This window comes from Stegostoma tigrinum, chromosome 25 (genome assembly GCF_030684315.1).
Source record: "Stegostoma tigrinum isolate sSteTig4 chromosome 25, sSteTig4.hap1, whole genome shotgun sequence".
Classification (NCBI taxonomy): Eukaryota; Metazoa; Chordata; class Chondrichthyes; order Orectolobiformes; family Stegostomatidae; genus Stegostoma; species Stegostoma tigrinum.
Genome location: NC_081378.1, coordinates 37,901,090 through 37,919,260, shown reverse-complemented (window position 1 = coordinate 37,919,260; position 18,171 = coordinate 37,901,090). Strand labels below are relative to the sequence as shown.

Below are 18,171 nucleotides of genomic sequence, written 5' to 3'. Positions count from 1 at the left end.
CTTGGATGTGCTGTCTTCCTCTCCAGACAGCTGATGTAATCTGGCAGCAAGACAAAGGGATCTTCAGGTGTTGGGCAACATTGATCTTCTGAAGCAGGCAGTTCGGCCAATCATATTGAGTGTTATCACAGTGGGAGTAGAAGTATTCTAGAAACATGGAGTTCCCTTCCATTTGGAATAGCTGTGTCAAGTATTAATAGTAATTCTAGCTTTATGCTTAGGATTAGCAATAAATCTGTAGAGACAGCAGAAAAGTATCATTTCAGTTGCTAACTGGATTGCTGGGAACAGTATGGCCCTGCTGCATTGTGGAACATCGTTAATGCTGCGGCAAAGTCAACTTGGATACTGTGGTTGTTAACGTTTGTCTTTCTCTTCAAAAGAAGTGACCACAACAACAGGGACAAGCACCACACCCTCAACGACCGCCACTTCGACAACTGGTGAGAAAAATCATTTTTAACCATCAGGGAGCTTTTTGCATAAATTTCTTTCTTCATGTCGGCAGTTAACAACATCTTTGCTTCTTCATTTCCAATTCACACCTAATTTGTGAAGGCCTGTTCTAATTTGTGTCAAAGTTTCTTTGTAGTTTGATTGTTTGCATAACAATGCACTGACTGAAGGCAAAACAGTGTTTCACCCCCTGTCTTAATCAGTTGACCTATATCCGTTGCATTGAACTTGTTTTCATCTGGTAACCGAGAAATGGAACCTTTTCAATTCCAATTGAATGTGAAGATTTTGAATGCATTTTGTTTCCTTCAGAAGAATCAACAGCTCCAACAGGAAGCACCACCACAACTGGATTGGCTGCCAGTTCCACAGCGGGTGAGTAATATCTCCTTTCATGTTACGTTACAATGTATTTTCACGTCAGATTGCCTTTGCAGATGTTTTGGCTTGGAAGCGAACGCGCATCAGAAATGTTTTCAATCTTCTTGTCCATTTCATCGTAAGATGGTGCCATGTAAATGCACATTTTAAAAATTAACATCAAATTTTTGTGACCCAGGATCACTTTGCATTTCAGAATAAATATTAGATGAGTGGATTCTAAATCAAGCCGGCATCTAGTGATTTTGAATATCATTTTCTCATTTCAGAAGAAACGACGACACCTTTGCCACCAACTACAACAGGCTCCACCAGTATTTTGACAAGTGGTGAGTGAGGAATTGCTTCCTTGTAGAACAGCAAGGTCTGAGAGGGAAATGATAATTGTAATACAATTGTCTATCATTGCTTCTCTCTTTGTTTGCTTTTGTGCAAAGTAAATACATTCATTCTGAACGAGAATTGTCTTCAGTTCAAAACGCAAGTACGATAAAAAGCAGGCACCAGTGAGTGCTGCAGCAAATACAAGTAATGGCAGCTAACAGGATATCGGGCAGTGGGCATTTCGGTGTGTCAGTGACGCTGACATTTTCATAACACTGTCCTCTTTTATCATGGGTGTATTGAATGTGATTGCTTGCATTTGTTTCCCACCAGGACAAACAACAACAACAAGAACAACAGAGATAACCACCACAGCCAGTTCAACTGCCAGTTCCACAACTGGTGAGTGATGACATGTTTCATTCAACGTCATACATACTTTATCAAGACAGAGTGGTTATAACTGAAGTGCCTGGTCAGAAAATTCCCAGTGTCAGCTGTGGTCATTGCATCACACTCTAAGCTGGGGAGCCTGTGGGATCACATGACACTCCTGCACCTTGAACATCACCAAAACACCGTAGCTTTCATCTGCAGCAGACAATCTCTCTGGTGTTGATTCAGAATGGCTTCCCACACGGCTTTCAGACAAAGTTTAGCTATTGATTAATGTTACTCACGTGATACCCAAGTTTTGAGTCCCACTTTATTGATTATCCACCCCCATTATGCATCTGCCCTGGAAGTACAATCTCTGCTTCTGCATCAACTTTCACTGAAGAGGAAGACCTCACAAAGCAAACTGCTGGGCTTGCTGGGAATGTGAGAAACCGAAAAGAGAATTTTCTGAAGTAACTCAGCAGGTCTGGTGTCATCTCTGTGTCTAGGAACTGAGGCAACTTTCTGAGTCCTTCGACAACTTTGGAACATTCCAACGATTTTTCCGGATTCGTGCAACAACATGCAACAAGTATTTGTTCTGAATATAGTGTGACGATTCTCATTCAGCTGTTTGGCATTACATCGAGAAATGAGGAATTGTATTTGTTAAAACTACAATTGAATGTTAAGAATGCGGCCTTGCCACTCACTTGTTTAGAATACTCTTTTTCTATTTGCTGAATGCAGGTGTTAAATATCTGCCCTCCTTTCTATTCCAGAGGTGGTCTGTCTTGGTGAATGGTCTTCCTGGTCCAATATACATACACCATCCTATTACGATCCAAATGATGTTGAGCCCATACGCAAGAGGTTGTGTGCTCCCACTGATTCTATTGGTGACGTTCAGTGTCAATTTGTACAACACCCTTCGAAGCCACTAAGTGAATCACAAGACAATGTGGAATGCATTAAAGGAGTAGGATTGGTGTGTATTCACTCCAGCAGTTCATCAGAAACATTCTGTTCTGACTACCAAATTCGAGTTTGCTGCGAAAACCAACCGTCAACAACTGTTCCGACGACAACCAGCCTATTCACAACCTCCACTGAAACAAGTACACCTGGTAAATATGAATTTCATGTAAGGTGGCGTCGGGATGTGATTTGCAACGTATGACAAGGTCAGCAACTGGCATTGAGTATCGAGTACCGTCGAACCTTTAGCCGTGGGGAGTGCCTGAAATTTTCATTCGCCAATCTGAGAAAAACCTCATGCCTCTGATTTCGAATTCTATAATCGACTGATGGAGCTTGTTGAGGTATCCAGTCACAAACGAATGAGGCTATGAAAGTTTTTCCCTCTGGCTCCAACTGGTTTGTGCTTGTCAGAACAGATCTTTTATGTCAAAGGGCATTCATATAATTGCTTTTGTTGAGATATTTACGCAACATTGATGAGACCCACGAGTGCATCATGTATTGCTGTAGTTCGAGCTGTCAAATTTCAGTCAGGCCATGTTTCACCTTGTCCCACTATGAGAATCTGAGCACTCAAGTGGGCAAAGTGGTGAGTGGTCCCAAAGTAACTGCTGCCTGTCCTGAGAGCTGCAGAAAGCGTTACAATTGCTGCCTCCAGGAAGCACACAATGCATATAATGAAAGAGGCAGGAGTCCTCATTGCTGATCTTGACGAAAGTTTCAGACAATGATCCAGGGCTCACTGGGATGTGCTGTCTTCCTCTCCAGACAGCTGATGTAATCTGGCAGCAAGTCAAAGGGATCTTCCGGCGTTGGGCAACATTGAGTAGAAGTATTCTAGAAACATGGAGTTCCCTTCCATTTGGAATAGCTGTGTCAAGTATTAATAGTAAATTGCTTTTGTTGAGATATTTATGCAACATTGATGAGATCCACGAGTGCATCGTGTATTGCTGTAGTTCGAGCTGTCAATTTTCAGTCAGGCCATATTTCACCTTGTCCCAATTTGAGAATCTGAGCACTCAAGTGGGCAAAGTGGTGACTGGTCCCAAAGTAAGTGTTGCCTGTCCTGACAGCTGCAGAAAGCGTTACAATTGCTGCCTCCAGGAGGCACACAATGCATATAATGAAAGAGGCAAGAGTCCTCATTGCTGATCTTGAGAAAAGTTTCTGACAATGATCCAGGGCTGACTTGGATGTGCTGTCTTCCTCTCCAGACAGCTGATGTAATCTGGCAGCAAGACAAAGGGATCTTCAGGTGTTGGGCAACATTGATCTTCTGAAGCAGGCAGTTCGGCCAATCATATTGAGTGTTATCACAGTGGGAGTAGAAGTATTCTAGAAACATGGAGTTCCCTTCCATTTGGAATAGCTGTGTCAAGTATTAATAGTAATTCTAGCTTTATGCTTAGGATTAGCAATAAATCTGTAGAGACAGCAGAAAAGTATCATTTCAGTTGCTAACTGGATTGCTGGGAACAGTATGGCCCTGCTGCATTGTGGAACATCGTTAATGCTGCGGCAAAGTCAACTTGGATACTGTGGTTGTTAACGTTTGTCTTTCTCTTCAAAAGAAGTGACCACAACAACAGGGACAAGCACCACACCCTCAACGACCGCCACTTCGACAACTGGTGAGAAAAATCATTTTTAACCATCAGGGAGCTTTTTGCATAAATTTCTTTCTTCATGTCGGCAGTTAACAACATCTTTGCTTCTTCATTTCCAATTCACACCTAATTTGTGAAGGCCTGTTCTAATTTGTGTCAAAGTTTCTTTGTAGTTTGATTGTTTGCATAACAATGCACTGACTGAAGGCAAAACAGTGTTTCACCCCCTGTCTTAATCAGTTGACCTATATCCGTTGCATTGAACTTGTTTTCATCTGGTAACCGAGAAATGGAACCTTTTCAATTCCAATTGAATGTGAAGATTTTGAATGCATTTTGTTTCCTTCAGAAGAATCAACAGCTCCAACAGGAAGCACCACCACAACTGGATTGGCTGCCAGTTCCACAGCGGGTGAGTAATATCTCCTTTCATGTTACGTTACAATGTATTTTCACGTCAGATTGCCTTTGCAGATGTTTTGGCTTGGAAGCGAACGCGCATCAGAAATGTTTTCAATCTTCTTGTCCATTTCATCGTAAGATGGTGCCATGTAAATGCACATTTTAAAAATTAACATCAAATTTTTGTGACCCAGGATCACTTTGCATTTCAGAATAAATATTAGATGAGTGGATTCTAAATCAAGCCGGCATCTAGTGATTTTGAATATCATTTTCTCATTTCAGAAGAAACGACGACACCTTTGCCACCAACTACAACAGGCTCCACCAGTATTTTGACAAGTGGTGAGTGAGGAATTGCTTCCTTGTAGAACAGCAAGGTCTGAGAGGGAAATGATAATTGTAATACAATTGTCTATCATTGCTTCTCTCTTTGTTTGCTTTTGTGCAAAGTAAATACATTCATTCTGAACGAGAATTGTCTTCAGTTCAAAACGCAAGTACGATAAAAAGCAGGCACCAGTGAGTGCTGCAGCAAATACAAGTAATGGCAGCTAACAGGATATCGGGCAGTGGGCATTTCGGTGTGTCAGTGACGCTGACATTTTCATAACACTGTCCTCTTTTATCATGGGTGTATTGAATGTGATTGCTTGCATTTGTTTCCCACCAGGACAAACAACAACAACAAGAACAACAGAGATAACCACCACAGCCAGTTCAACTGCCAGTTCCACAACTGGTGAGTGATGACATGTTTCATTCAACGTCATACATACTTTATCAAGACAGAGTGGTTATAACTGAAGTGCCTGGTCAGAAAATTCCCAGTGTCAGCTGTGGTCATTGCATCACACTCTAAGCTGGGGAGCCTGTGGGATCACATGACACTCCTGCACCTTGAACATCACCAAAACACCGTAGCTTTCATCTGCAGCAGACAATCTCTCTGGTGTTGATTCAGAATGGCTTCCCACACGGCTTTCAGACAAAGTTTAGCTATTGATTAATGTTACTCACGTGATACCCAAGTTTTGAGTCCCACTTTATTGATTATCCACCCCCATTATGCATCTGCCCTGGAAGTACAATCTCTGCTTCTGCATCAACTTTCACTGAAGAGGAAGACCTCACAAAGCAAACTGCTGGGCTTGCTGGGAATGTGAGAAACCGAAAAGAGAATTTTCTGAAGTAACTCAGCAGGTCTGGTGTCATCTCTGTGTCTAGGAACTGAGGCAACTTTCTGAGTCCTTCGACAACTTTGGAACATTCCAACGATTTTTCCGGATTCGTGCAACAACATGCAACAAGTATTTGTTCTGAATATAGTGTGACGATTCTCATTCAGCTGTTTGGCATTACATCGAGAAATGAGGAATTGTATTTGTTAAAACTACAATTGAATGTTAAGAATGCGGCCTTGCCACTCACTTGTTTAGAATACTCTTTTTCTATTTGCTGAATGCAGGTGTTAAATATCTGCCCTCCTTTCTATTCCAGAGGTGGTCTGTCTTGGTGAATGGTCTTCCTGGTCCAATATACATACACCATCCTATTACGATCCAAATGATGTTGAGCCCATACGCAAGAGGTTGTGTGCTCCCACTGATTCTATTGGTGACGTTCAGTGTCAATTTGTACAACACCCTTCGAAGCCACTAAGTGAATCACAAGACAATGTGGAATGCATTAAAGGAGTAGGATTGGTGTGTATTCACTCCAGCAGTTCATCAGAAACATTCTGTTCTGACTACCAAATTCGAGTTTGCTGCGAAAACCAACCGTCAACAACTGTTCCGACGACAACCAGCCTATTCACAACCTCCACTGAAACAAGTACACCTGGTAAATATGAATTTCATGTAAGGTGGCGTCGGGATGTGATTTGCAACGTATGACAAGGTCAGCAACTGGCATTGAGTATCGAGTACCGTCGAACCTTTAGCCGTGGGGAGTGCCTGAAATTTTCATTCGCCAATCTGAGAAAAACCTCATGCCTCTGATTTCGAATTCTATAATCGACTGATGGAGCTTGTTGAGGTATCCAGTCACAAACGAATGAGGCTATGAAAGTTTTTCCCTCTGGCTCCAACTGGTTTGTGCTTGTCAGAACAGATCTTTTATGTCAAAGGGCATTCATATAATTGCTTTTGTTGAGATATTTACGCAACATTGATGAGACCCACGAGTGCATCATGTATTGCTGTAGTTCGAGCTGTCAAATTTCAGTCAGGCCATGTTTCACCTTGTCCCACTATGAGAATCTGAGCACTCAAGTGGGCAAAGTGGTGAGTGGTCCCAAAGTAACTGCTGCCTGTCCTGAGAGCTGCAGAAAGCGTTACAATTGCTGCCTCCAGGAAGCACACAATGCATATAATGAAAGAGGCAGGAGTCCTCATTGCTGATCTTGACGAAAGTTTCAGACAATGATCCAGGGCTCACTGGGATGTGCTGTCTTCCTCTCCAGACAGCTGATGTAATCTGGCAGCAAGTCAAAGGGATCTTCCGGCGTTGGGCAACATTGAGTAGAAGTATTCTAGAAACATGGAGTTCCCTTCCATTTGGAATAGCTGTGTCAAGTATTAATAGTAAATTGCTTTTGTTGAGATATTTATGCAACATTGATGAGATCCACGAGTGCATCGTGTATTGCTGTAGTTCGAGCTGTCAATTTTCAGTCAGGCCATATTTCACCTTGTCCCAATTTGAGAATCTGAGCACTCAAGTGGGCAAAGTGGTGACTGGTCCCAAAGTAAGTGTTGCCTGTCCTGACAGCTGCAGAAAGCGTTACAATTGCTGCCTCCAGGAGGCACACAATGCATATAATGAAAGAGGCAAGAGTCCTCATTGCTGATCTTGAGAAAAGTTTCTGACAATGATCCAGGGCTGACTTGGATGTGCTGTCTTCCTCTCCAGACAGCTGATGTAATCTGGCAGCAAGACAAAGGGATCTTCAGGTGTTGGGCAACATTGATCTTCTGAAGCAGGCAGTTCGGCCAATCATATTGAGTGTTATCACAGTGGGAGTAGAAGTATTCTAGAAACATGGAGTTCCCTTCCATTTGGAATAGCTGTGTCAAGTATTAATAGTAATTCTAGCTTTATGCTTAGGATTAGCAATAAATCTGTAGAGACAGCAGAAAAGTATCATTTCAGTTGCTAACTGGATTGCTGGGAACAGTATGGCCCTGCTGCATTGTGGAACATCGTTAATGCTGCGGCAAAGTCAACTTGGATACTGTGGTTGTTAACGTTTGTCTTTCTCTTCAAAAGAAGTGACCACAACAACAGGGACAAGCACCACACCCGCAACGACCGCCACTTCGACAACTGGTGAGAAAAATCATTTTTACCCATCAGGGAGCTTTTTGCATAAATTTCTTTCTTCATGTCGGCAGTTAACAACATCTTTGCTTCTTCATTTCTAATTCACACCTAATTTGTGAAGGCCTGTTCTAATTTGTGTCAAAGTTTCTTTGTAGTTTGATTGTTTGCATAACAATGCACTGACTGAAGGCAAAACAGTGTTTCACCTCCTGTCTTAATCAGTTGACCTATATCCGTTGCATTGAACTTGTTTTCATCTGGTAACCGAGAAATGGAACCTTTTCAATTCCAATTGAATGTGAAGATTTTGAATGCATTTTGTTTCCTTCAGAAGAATCAACAGCTCCAACAGGAAGCACCACCACAACTGGATTGGCTGCCAGTTCCACAGCGGGTGAGTAATATCTCCTTTCATGTTACGTTACAATGTATTTTCACGTCAGATTGCCTTTGCAGATGTTTTGGCTTGGAAGCGAACGCGCATCAGAAATGTTTTCAATCTTCTTGTCCATTTCATCGTAAGATGGTGCCATGTAAATGCACATTTTAAAAATTATCATCAAATTTTTGTGACCCAGGATCACTTTGCATTTCAGAATAAATATTAGATGAGTGGATTCTAAATCAAGCCGGCATCTAGTGATTTTGAATATCATTTTCTCATTTCAGAAGAAACGACGACACCTTTGCCACCAACTACAACAGGCTCCACCAGTATTTTGACAAGTGGTGAGTGAGGAATTGCTTCCTTGTAGAACAGCAAGGTCTGAGAGGGAAATGATAATTGTAATACAATTGTCTATCATTGCTTCTCTCTTTGTTTGCTTTTGTGCAAAGTAAATACATTCATTCTGAACGAGAATTGTCTTCAGTTCAAAACGCAAGTACGATAAAAAGCAGGCACCAGTGAGTGCTGTAGCAAATACAAGTAATGGCAGCTAACAGGATATCGGGCAGTGGGCATTTCGGTGTGTCAGTGACGCTGACATTTTCATAACACTGTCCTCTTTTATCATGGGTGTATTGAATGTGATTGCTTGCATTTGTTTCCCACCAGGACAAACAACAACAACAACAACAACAGAGATAACCACCACAGCCAGTTCAACTGCCAGTTCCACAACTGGTGAGTGATGACATGTTTCATTCAACGTCATACATACTTTATCAAGACAGAGTGGTTATAACTGAAGTGCCTGGTCAGAAAATTCCCAGTGTCAGCTGTGGTCATTGCATCGCACTCTAAGCTGGGGAGCCTGTGGGATCACATGACACTCCTGCACCTTGAACATCACCAAAACACCGTAGCTTTCATCTGCAGCAGACAATCTCTCTGGTGTTGCATCAGGATGGCTTCCCACACGGCTTTCAGATAAAGTTTAGCTGTTGATCAATGTTACACACATGATACCCAAGTTTTGAGTCCCACTTTATTGATTATCCACCCCCATTATGCATCTGCCCTGGAAGTACAATCTCTGCTTCTGCATCAAGTTTCACTGAAGAGGAAGACCTCACAAAGCAAACTGCTGGGCTTGCTGGGAATGTGAGAAACCGAAAAGAGAATTTTCTGAAGTAACTCAGCAGGTCTGGTGTCATCTCTGTGTCTAGGAACTGAGGCAACTTTCTGAGTCCTTCGACAACTTTGGAACATTCCAACGATTTTTCCGTATTCGTGCACCAACATGCAACAAGTATTTGTTCTGAATATAGTGTGACGATTCTCATTCAGCTGTTCGGCATTACATCGAGAAATGAGGAATTGTATTTGTTAAAACTACAATTGAATGTTAAGAATGCGGCCTTGCCACTCACTTGTTTAGAATACTCTTTTTCTATTTGCTGAATGCAGGTGTTAAATATCTGCCCTCCTTTCTATTCCAGAGGTGGTCTGTCTTGGTGAATGGTCTTCCTGGTCCAATATACATACACCATCCTATTACTATCCAAATGATGTTGAGCCCATACGCAAGAGGTTGTGTGCTCCCACTGATTCTATTGGTGACGTTCAGTGTCAATTTGTACAACACCCTTCGAAGCCACTAAGTGAATCACAAGACAATGTGGAATGCATTAAAGGAGTAGGATTGGTGTGTATTCACTCCAGCAGTTCATCAGAAACATTCTGTTCTGACTACCAAATTCGAGTTTGCTGCGAAAACCAACCGTCAACAACTGTTCCGACGACAACCAGCCTATTCACAACCTCCACTGAAACAAGTACACCTGGTAAATATGAATTTCATGTAAGGTGGCGTTGGGATGTGATTTGCAACGTACGACAAGGTCAGCAACTGGCATTGAGTATCGAGTACCGTCGAACCTTTAGCCGTGGGGAGTGCCTGAAATTTTCATTCGCCAATCTGAGAAAAACCTCATGCCTCTGATTTCGAATTCTATAATCGACTGATGGAGCTTGTTGAGGTATCCAGTCACAAACGAATGAGGCTATGAAAGTTTTTCCCTCTGGCTCCAACTGGTTTGTGCTTGTCAGAACAGATCTTTTATGTCAAAGGGCATTCATATAATTGCTTTTGTTGAGATATTTACGCAACATTGATGAGACCCACGAGTGCATCATGTATTGCTGTAGTTCGAGCTGTCAAATTTCAGTCAGGCCATGTTTCACCTTGTCCCACTATGAGAATCTGAGCACTCAAGTGGGCAAAGTGGTGAGTGGTCCCAAAGTAACTGCTGCCTGTCCTGAGAGCTGCAGAAAGCGTTACAATTGCTGCCTCCAGGAAGCACACAATGCATATAATGAAAGAGGCAGGAGTCCTCATTGCTGATCTTGACGAAAGTTTCAGACAATGATCCAGGGCTCACTGGGATGTGCTGTCTTCCTCTCCAGACAGCTGATGTAATCTGGCAGCAAGTCAAAGGGATCTTCCGGCGTTGGGCAACATTGAGTAGAAGTATTCTAGAAACATGGAGTTCCCTTCCATTTGGAATAGCTGTGTCAAGTATTAATAGTAAATTGCTTTTGTTGAGATATTTATGCAACATTGATGAGATCCACGAGTGCATCGTGTATTGCTGTAGTTCGAGCTGTCAATTTTCAGTCAGGCCATATTTCACCTTGTCCCAATTTGAGAATCTGAGCACTCAAGTGGGCAAAGTGGTGACTGGTCCCAAAGTAAGTGTTGCCTGTCCTGACAGCTGCAGAAAGCGTTACAATTGCTGCCTCCAGGAGGCACACAATGCATATAATGAAAGAGGCAAGAGTCCTCATTGCTGATCTTGAGAAAAGTTTCTGACAATGATCCAGGGCTGACTTGGATGTGCTGTCTTCCTCTCCAGACAGCTGATGTAATCTGGCAGCAAGACAAAGGGATCTTCAGGTGTTGGGCAACATTGATCTTCTGAAGCAGGCAGTTCGGCCAATCATATTGAGTGTTATCACAGTGGGAGTAGAAGTATTCTAGAAACATGGAGTTCCCTTCCATTTGGAATAGCTGTGTCAAGTATTAATAGTAATTCTAGCTTTATGCTTAGGATTAGCAATAAATCTGTAGAGACAGCAGAAAAGTATCATTTCAGTTGCTAACTGGATTGCTGGGAACAGTATGGCCCTGCTGCATTGTGGAACATCGTTAATGCTGCGGCAAAGTCAAATTGTATACTGTGGTTGTTAACGTTTGTCTTTCTCTTCAAAAGAAGTGACCACAACAACAGGGACAAGCACCACACCCGCAACGACCGCCACTTCGACAACTGGTGAGAAAAATCATTTTTACCCATCAGGGAGCTTTTTGCATAAATTTCTTTCTTCATGTCGGCAGTTAACAACATCTTTGCTTCTTCATTTCTAATTCACACCTAATTTGTGAAGGCCTGTTCTAATTTGTGTCAAAGTTTCTTTGTAGTTTGATTGTTTGCATAACAATGCACTGACTGAAGGCAAAACAGTGTTTCACCTCCTGTCTTAATCAGTTGACCTATATCCGTTGCATTGAACTTGTTTTCATCTGGTAACCGAGAAATGGAACCTTTTCAATTCCAATTGAATGTGAAGATTTTGAATGCATTTTGTTTCCTTCAGAAGAATCAACAGCTCCAACAGGAAGCACCACCACAACTGGATTGGCTGCCAGTTCCACAGCGGGTGAGTAATATCTCCTTTCATGTTACGTTACAATGTATTTTCACGTCAGATTGCCTTTACAGATGTTTTGGCTTGGAAGCGAACGCGCATCAGAAATGTTTTCAATCTTCTTGTCCATTTCATCGTAAGATGGTGCCATGTAAATGCACATTTTAAAAATTAACATCAAATTTTTGTGTCCCTGGATCACTTTGCATTTCAGAATAAATATTAGATGAGTGGATTCTAAATCAAGCCGGCATCTAGTGATTTTGAATATCATTTTCTCATTTCAGAAGAAACGACGACACCTTTGCTACCAACAACAACAGGCTCCACCAGTATTTTGACAAGTGGTGAGTGAGGAATTGCTTCCTTGTAGAACAGCAAGGTCTGAGAGGGAAATGATAATTGTAATACAATTGTCTATCATTGCTTCTCTCTTTGTTTGCATTTGTGCAAAGTAAATACATTCATTCTGAACGAGAATTGTCTTCAGTTCAAAACGCAAGTACGATAAAAAGCAGGCACCAGCGAGTGCTGTAGCAAATACAAGTAATGGCAGCTAACAGGATATCGGGCAGTGGGCATTTCGGTGTGTCAGTGACGCTGACATTTTCATAACACTGTCCTCTTTTATCATGGGTGTATTGAATGTGATTACTTGCATTTGTTTCCCACCAGGACAAACAACAACAATAACAACAACAGAGATAACCACCACAGCCAGTTCACCTGCCAGTTCCACAACTGGTGAGTGATGACATGTTTCATTCAACGTCATACATACTTTATCAAGACAGAGTGGTTATAACTGAAGTGCCTGGTCAGAAAATTCCCAGTGTCAGCTGTGGTCATTGCATCACACTCTAAGCTGGGGAGCCTGTGGCATCACATGACACTCCTGCACCTTGAACATCACCAAAACACCGTAGCTTTCATCTGCGGCAGACAATCTCTCTGGTGTTGCATCAGAATGGCTTCCCACACGGCTTTCAGACAAAGTTTAGCTATTGATTAATGTTACTCACGTGATACCCAAGTTTTGAGTCCCACTTTATTGATTATCCACCCCCATTATGCATCTGCCCTGGAAGTACAATCTCTGCTTCTGCATCAACTTTCACTGAAGAGGAAGACCTCACAAAGCAAACTGCTGGGCTTGCTGGGAATGTGAGAAACCGAAAAGAGAATTTTCTGAAGTAACTCAGCAGGTCTGGTGTCATCTCTGTGTCTAGGAACTGAGGCAACTTTCTGAGTCCTTCGACAACTTTGGAACATTCCAACGATTTTTCCGTATTCGTGCACCAACATGCAACAAGTATTTGTTCTGAATATAGTGTGACAATTCTCATTCAGCTGTTCGGCATTACATCGAGAAATGAGGAATTGTATTTGTTAAAACTACAATTGAATGTTAAGAATGCGGCCTTGCCACTCACTTGTTTAGAATACTCCTTTTCTATTTGCTGAATGCAGGTGTTAAATATCTGCCCTCCTTTCTATTCCAGAGGTGGTCTGTCTTGGTGAATGGTCTTCCTGGTCCAATATACATACACCATCCTATTACGATCCAAATGATGTTGAGCCCATACGCAAGAGGTTGTGTGCTCCCACTGATTCTATTGGTGACGTTCAGTGTCAATTTGTACAACACCCTTCGAAGCCACTAAGTGAATCACAAGACAATGTGGAATGCATTAAAGGAGTAGGATTGGTGTGTATTCACTCCAGCAGTTCATCAGAAACATTCTGTTCTGACTACCAAATTCGAGTTTGCTGCGAAAACCAACCGTCAACAACTGTTCCGACGACAACCAGCCTATTCACAACCTCCACTGAAACAAGTACACCTGGTAAATATGAATTTCATGTAAGGTGGCGTTGGGATGTGATTTGCAACGTATGACAAGGTCAGCAACTGGCATTGAGTATCGAGTACCGTCGAACCTTTAGCCGTGGGGAGTGCCTGAAATTTTCATTCGCCAATCTGAGAAAAACCTCATGCCTCTGATTTCGAATTCTATAATCGACTGATGGAGCTTGTTGAGGTATCCAGTCACAAACGAATGAGGCTATGAAAGTTTTTCCCTCTGGCTCCAACTGGTTTGTGCTTGTCAGAACAAATCTTTTATGTCAAAGGGCATTCATATAATTGCTTTTGTTGAGATATTTACGCAACATTGATGAGACCCACGAGTGCATCATGTATTGCTGTAGTTCGAGCTGTCAAATTTCAGTCAGGCCATGTTTCACCTTGTCCCACTATGAGAATCTGAGCACTCAAGTGGGCAAAGTGGTGAGTGGTCCCAAAGTAACTGCTGCCTGTCCTGAGAGCTGCAGAAAGCGTTACAATTGCTGCCTCCAGGAAGCACACAATGCATATAATGAAAGAGGCAGGAGTCCTCATTGCTGATCTTGACGAAAGTTTCAGACAATGATCCAGGGCTCACTGGGATGTGCTGTCTTCCTCTCCAGACAGCTGATGTAATCTGGCAGCAAGTCAAAGGGATCTTCCGGCGTTGGGCAACATTGAGTAGAAGTATTCTAGAAACATGGAGTTCCCTTCCATTTGGAATAGCTGTGTCAAGTATTAATAGTAAATTGCTTTTGTTGAGATATTTATGCAACATTGATGAGATCCACGAGTGCATCGTGTATTGCTGTAGTTCGAGCTGTCAATTTTCAGTCAGGCCATATTTCACCTTGTCCCAATTTGAGAATCTGAGCACTCAAGTGGGCAAAGTGGTGACTGGTCCCAAAGTAAGTGTTGCCTGTCCTGACAGCTGCAGAAAGCGTTACAATTGCTGCCTCCAGGAGGCACACAATGCATATAATGAAAGAGGCAAGAGTCCTCATTGCTGATCTTGAGAAAAGTTTCTGACAATGATCCAGGGCTGACTTGGATGTGCTGTCTTCCTCTCCAGACAGCTGATGTAATCTGGCAGCAAGACAATGGGATCTTCAGGTGTTGGGCAACATTGATCTTCTGAAGCAGGCAGTTCGGCCAATCATATTGAGTGTTATCACAGTGGGAGTAGAAGTATTCTAGAAACATGGAGTTCCCTTCCATTTGGAATAGCTGTGTCAAGTATTAATAGTAATTCTAGCTTTATGCTTAGGATTAGCAATAAATCTGTAGAGACAGCAGAAAAGTATCATTTCAGTTGCTAACTGGATTGCTGGGAACAGTATGGCCCTGCTGCAATGTGGAACATCGTTAATGCTGCGGCAAAGTCAACTTGGATACTGTGGTTGTTAACGTTTGTCTTTCTCTTCAAAAGAAGTGACCACAACAACAGGGACAAGCACCACACCCGCAACGACCGCCACTTCGACAACTGGTGAGAAAAATCATTTTTAACCATCAGGGAGCTTTTTGCATAAATTTCTTTCTTCATGTCGGCAGTTAACAACATCTTTGCTTCTTCATTTCCAATTCACACCTAATTTGTGAAGGCCTGTTCTAATTTGTGTCAAAGTTTCTTTGTAGTTTGATTGTTTGCATAACAATGCACTGCTTGAAGGCAAAACAGTGTTTCACCTCCTGTCTTAATCAGTTGACCTATATCCGTTGCATTGAACTTGTTTTCATCTGGTAACCGAGAAATGGAACCTTTTCAATTCCAATTGAATGTGAAGATTTTGAATGCATTTTGTTTCCTTCAGAAGAATCAACAGCTCCAACAGGAAGCACCACCACAACTGGATTGGCTGCCAGTTCCACAGCGGGTGAGTAATATCTCCTTTCATGTTACGTTACAATGTATTTTCACGTCAGATTGCCTTTACAGATGTTTTGGCTTGGAAGCGAACGCGCATCAGAAATGTTTTCAATCTTCTTGTCCATTTCATCGTAAGATGGTGCCATGTAAATGCACATTTTAAAAATTAACATCAAATTTTTGTGACCCAGGATCACTTTGCATTTCAGAATAAATATTAGATGAGTGGATTCTAAATCAAGCCGGCATCTAGTGATTTTGAACATCATTTTCTCATTTCAGAAGAAACGACGACACCTTTGCCACCAACAACAACAGGCTCCACCAGTATTTTGACAAGTGGTGAGTGAGGAATTGCTTCCTTGTAGAACAGCAAGGCCTGAGAGGGAAATGATAATTGTAATACAATTGTCTATCATTGCTTCTCTCTTTGTTTGCTTTTGTGCAAAGTAAATACATTCATTCTGAACGAGAATTGTCTTCAGTTCAAAACGCAAGTACGATAAAAAGCAGGCACCAGTGAGTGCTGTAGCAAATACAAGTAATGGCAGCTAACAGGATATCGGGCAGTGGGCATTTCGGTGTGTCAGTGACGCTGACATTTTCATAACACTGTCCTCTTTTATCATGGGTGTATTGAATGTGATTGCTTGCATTTGTTTCCCACCAGGACAAACAACAACAACAACAACAACAGAGATAACCACCACAGCCAGTTCACCTGCCAGTTCCACAACTGGTGAGTGATGACATGTTTCATTCAACGTCATACATACTTTATCAAGACAGAGTGGTTATAACTGAAGTGCCTGGTCAGAAAATTCCCAGTGTCAGCTGTGGTCATTGCATCACACTCTAAGCTGGGGAGCCTGTGGGATCACATGACACTCCTGCACCTTGAACATCACCAAAACACCGTAGCTTTCATCTGCAGCAGACAATCTCTCTGGTGTTGCATCAGGATGACTTCCCACACGGCTTTCAGACAAAGTTTAGCTGTTGATGAATGTTACACACATGATACCCAAGTTTTCAGTCCCACTTTATTGATTATCCACCCCCATTATGCATTTGCCCTGGAAGTACAATCTCTGCTTCTGCATCAACTTTCACTGAAGAGGAAGACCTCACAAAGCAAACTGCTGGGCTTGCTGGGAATGTGAGAAACCGAAAAGAGAATTTTCTGAAGTAACTCAGCAGGTCTGGTGTCATCTCTGTGTCTAGGAACTGAGGCAACTTTCTGAGTCCTTCGACAACTTTGGAACATTCCAACGATTTTTCCGGATTCGTGCAACAACATGCAACAAGTATTTGTTCTGAATATAGTGTGACAATTCTCATTCAGCTGTTTGGCATTACATCGAGAAATGAGGAATTGTATTTGTTAAAACTACAATTGAATGTTAAGAATGCGGCCTTGCCACTCACTTGTTTAGAATACTCTTTTTCTATTTGCTGAATGCAGCTGTTAAATATCTGCCCTCTTTTCTATTCCAGAGGTGGTCTGTCTTGGTGAATGGTCTTCCTGGTCCAATATACATACGCCATCCTATTACGATCCGAATGATGTTGAGCCCATACGCAAGAGGTTGTGTGCTCCCACTGATTCTATTGGTGACGTTCAGTGTCAATTTGTACAACACCCTTCGAAGCCACTAAGTGAATCACAAGACAATGTGGAATGCATTAAAGGAGTAGGATTGGTGTGTATTCACTCCAGCAGTTCGTCAGAAACATTCTGTTCTGACTACCAAATTCGAGTTTGCTGCGAAAACCAACCGTCAACAACTGTTCCGACGACAACCAGCCTATTCACAACCTCCACTGAAACAAGTACACCTGGTAAATATGAATTTCATGTAAGGTGGCGTTGGGATGTGATTTGCAACGTATGACAAGGTCAGCAACTGGCATTGAGTATCGAGTACCGTCGAACCTTTAGCCGTGGGGAGTGCCTGAAATTTTCATTCGCCAATCTGAGAAAAACCTCATGCCTCTGATTTCGAATTCTATAATCTACTGATGGAGCTTGTTGAGGTATCCAGTCACAAACGAATGAGGCTATGAAAGTTTTTCCCTCTGGCTCCAACTGGTTTGTGCTTGTCAGAACAGATCTTTTATGTCAAAGGGCATTCATATAATTGCTTTTGTTGAGGTATTTACGCAACATTGATGAGACCCACGAGTGCATCATGTATTGCTGTAGTTCGAGCTGTCAAATTTCAATCAGGCCATGTTTCACCTTGTCCCACTTTGAGAATCGGAGCACTCAAGTGGGCAAACTGGTGAGTGGTCCCAAAGTAACTGCTGCCTGTCCTGACAGCTGCAGAAAGCGTTACAATTGCTGCCTCCAGGAAGCACACAATGCATTTAATGAAAGAGTCAGGAGTCCTCATTGCTGATCTTAACGAAAGTTTCAGACAATGATCCAGGGCTCACTGGGATGTGCTGTCTTCCTCTCCAGACAGCTGATGTAATCTGGCAGCAAGTCAAAGGGATCTTC

At 42.3% G+C, this 18,171-nt stretch overlaps 2 protein-coding genes and 1 long non-coding RNA gene across 3 annotated transcripts in view; all 3 read left to right on the top strand.

Annotated features, from left to right (window-relative positions):
- LOC125463426 (mucin-2-like) overlaps positions 1-463 on the top strand; it is a 48,722-nt gene extending 48,259 nt beyond the window's left edge. Inside the window, exon 39 of the mRNA XM_059654779.1 lies at positions 384-463. Within this exon, the coding sequence (XP_059510762.1) occupies positions 384-463 (80 nt within the window). The remainder of the gene's footprint in view (positions 1-383) is intronic.
- A 302-nt stretch (positions 464-765) lies between these two features.
- On the top strand, positions 766-4,141 carry LOC132210959 (uncharacterized). The gene is made up of 5 exons (XR_009447225.1): positions 766-831; positions 1,107-1,166; positions 1,495-1,563; positions 2,322-2,666; positions 4,095-4,141. It is a non-coding gene; the product is annotated as an uncharacterized LOC132210959 (long non-coding RNA).
- A 68-nt stretch (positions 4,142-4,209) lies between these two features.
- Positions 4,210-12,307, top strand: LOC132210975 (mucin-5AC-like). The gene is made up of 14 exons (XM_059654778.1): positions 4,210-4,218; positions 4,304-4,337; positions 4,480-4,542; positions 4,818-4,877; positions 5,206-5,274; positions 6,033-6,377; positions 7,806-7,865; positions 8,191-8,253; positions 8,529-8,588; positions 8,917-8,985; positions 9,744-10,088; positions 11,517-11,576; positions 11,902-11,964; positions 12,240-12,307. Exons 1-14 carry the CDS (start codon positions 4,210-4,212, stop codon positions 12,305-12,307), a joined length of 1,368 nt encoding a protein of 455 aa, XP_059510761.1.
- The last annotated feature ends 5,864 nt before the right edge of the window (positions 12,308-18,171 follow it).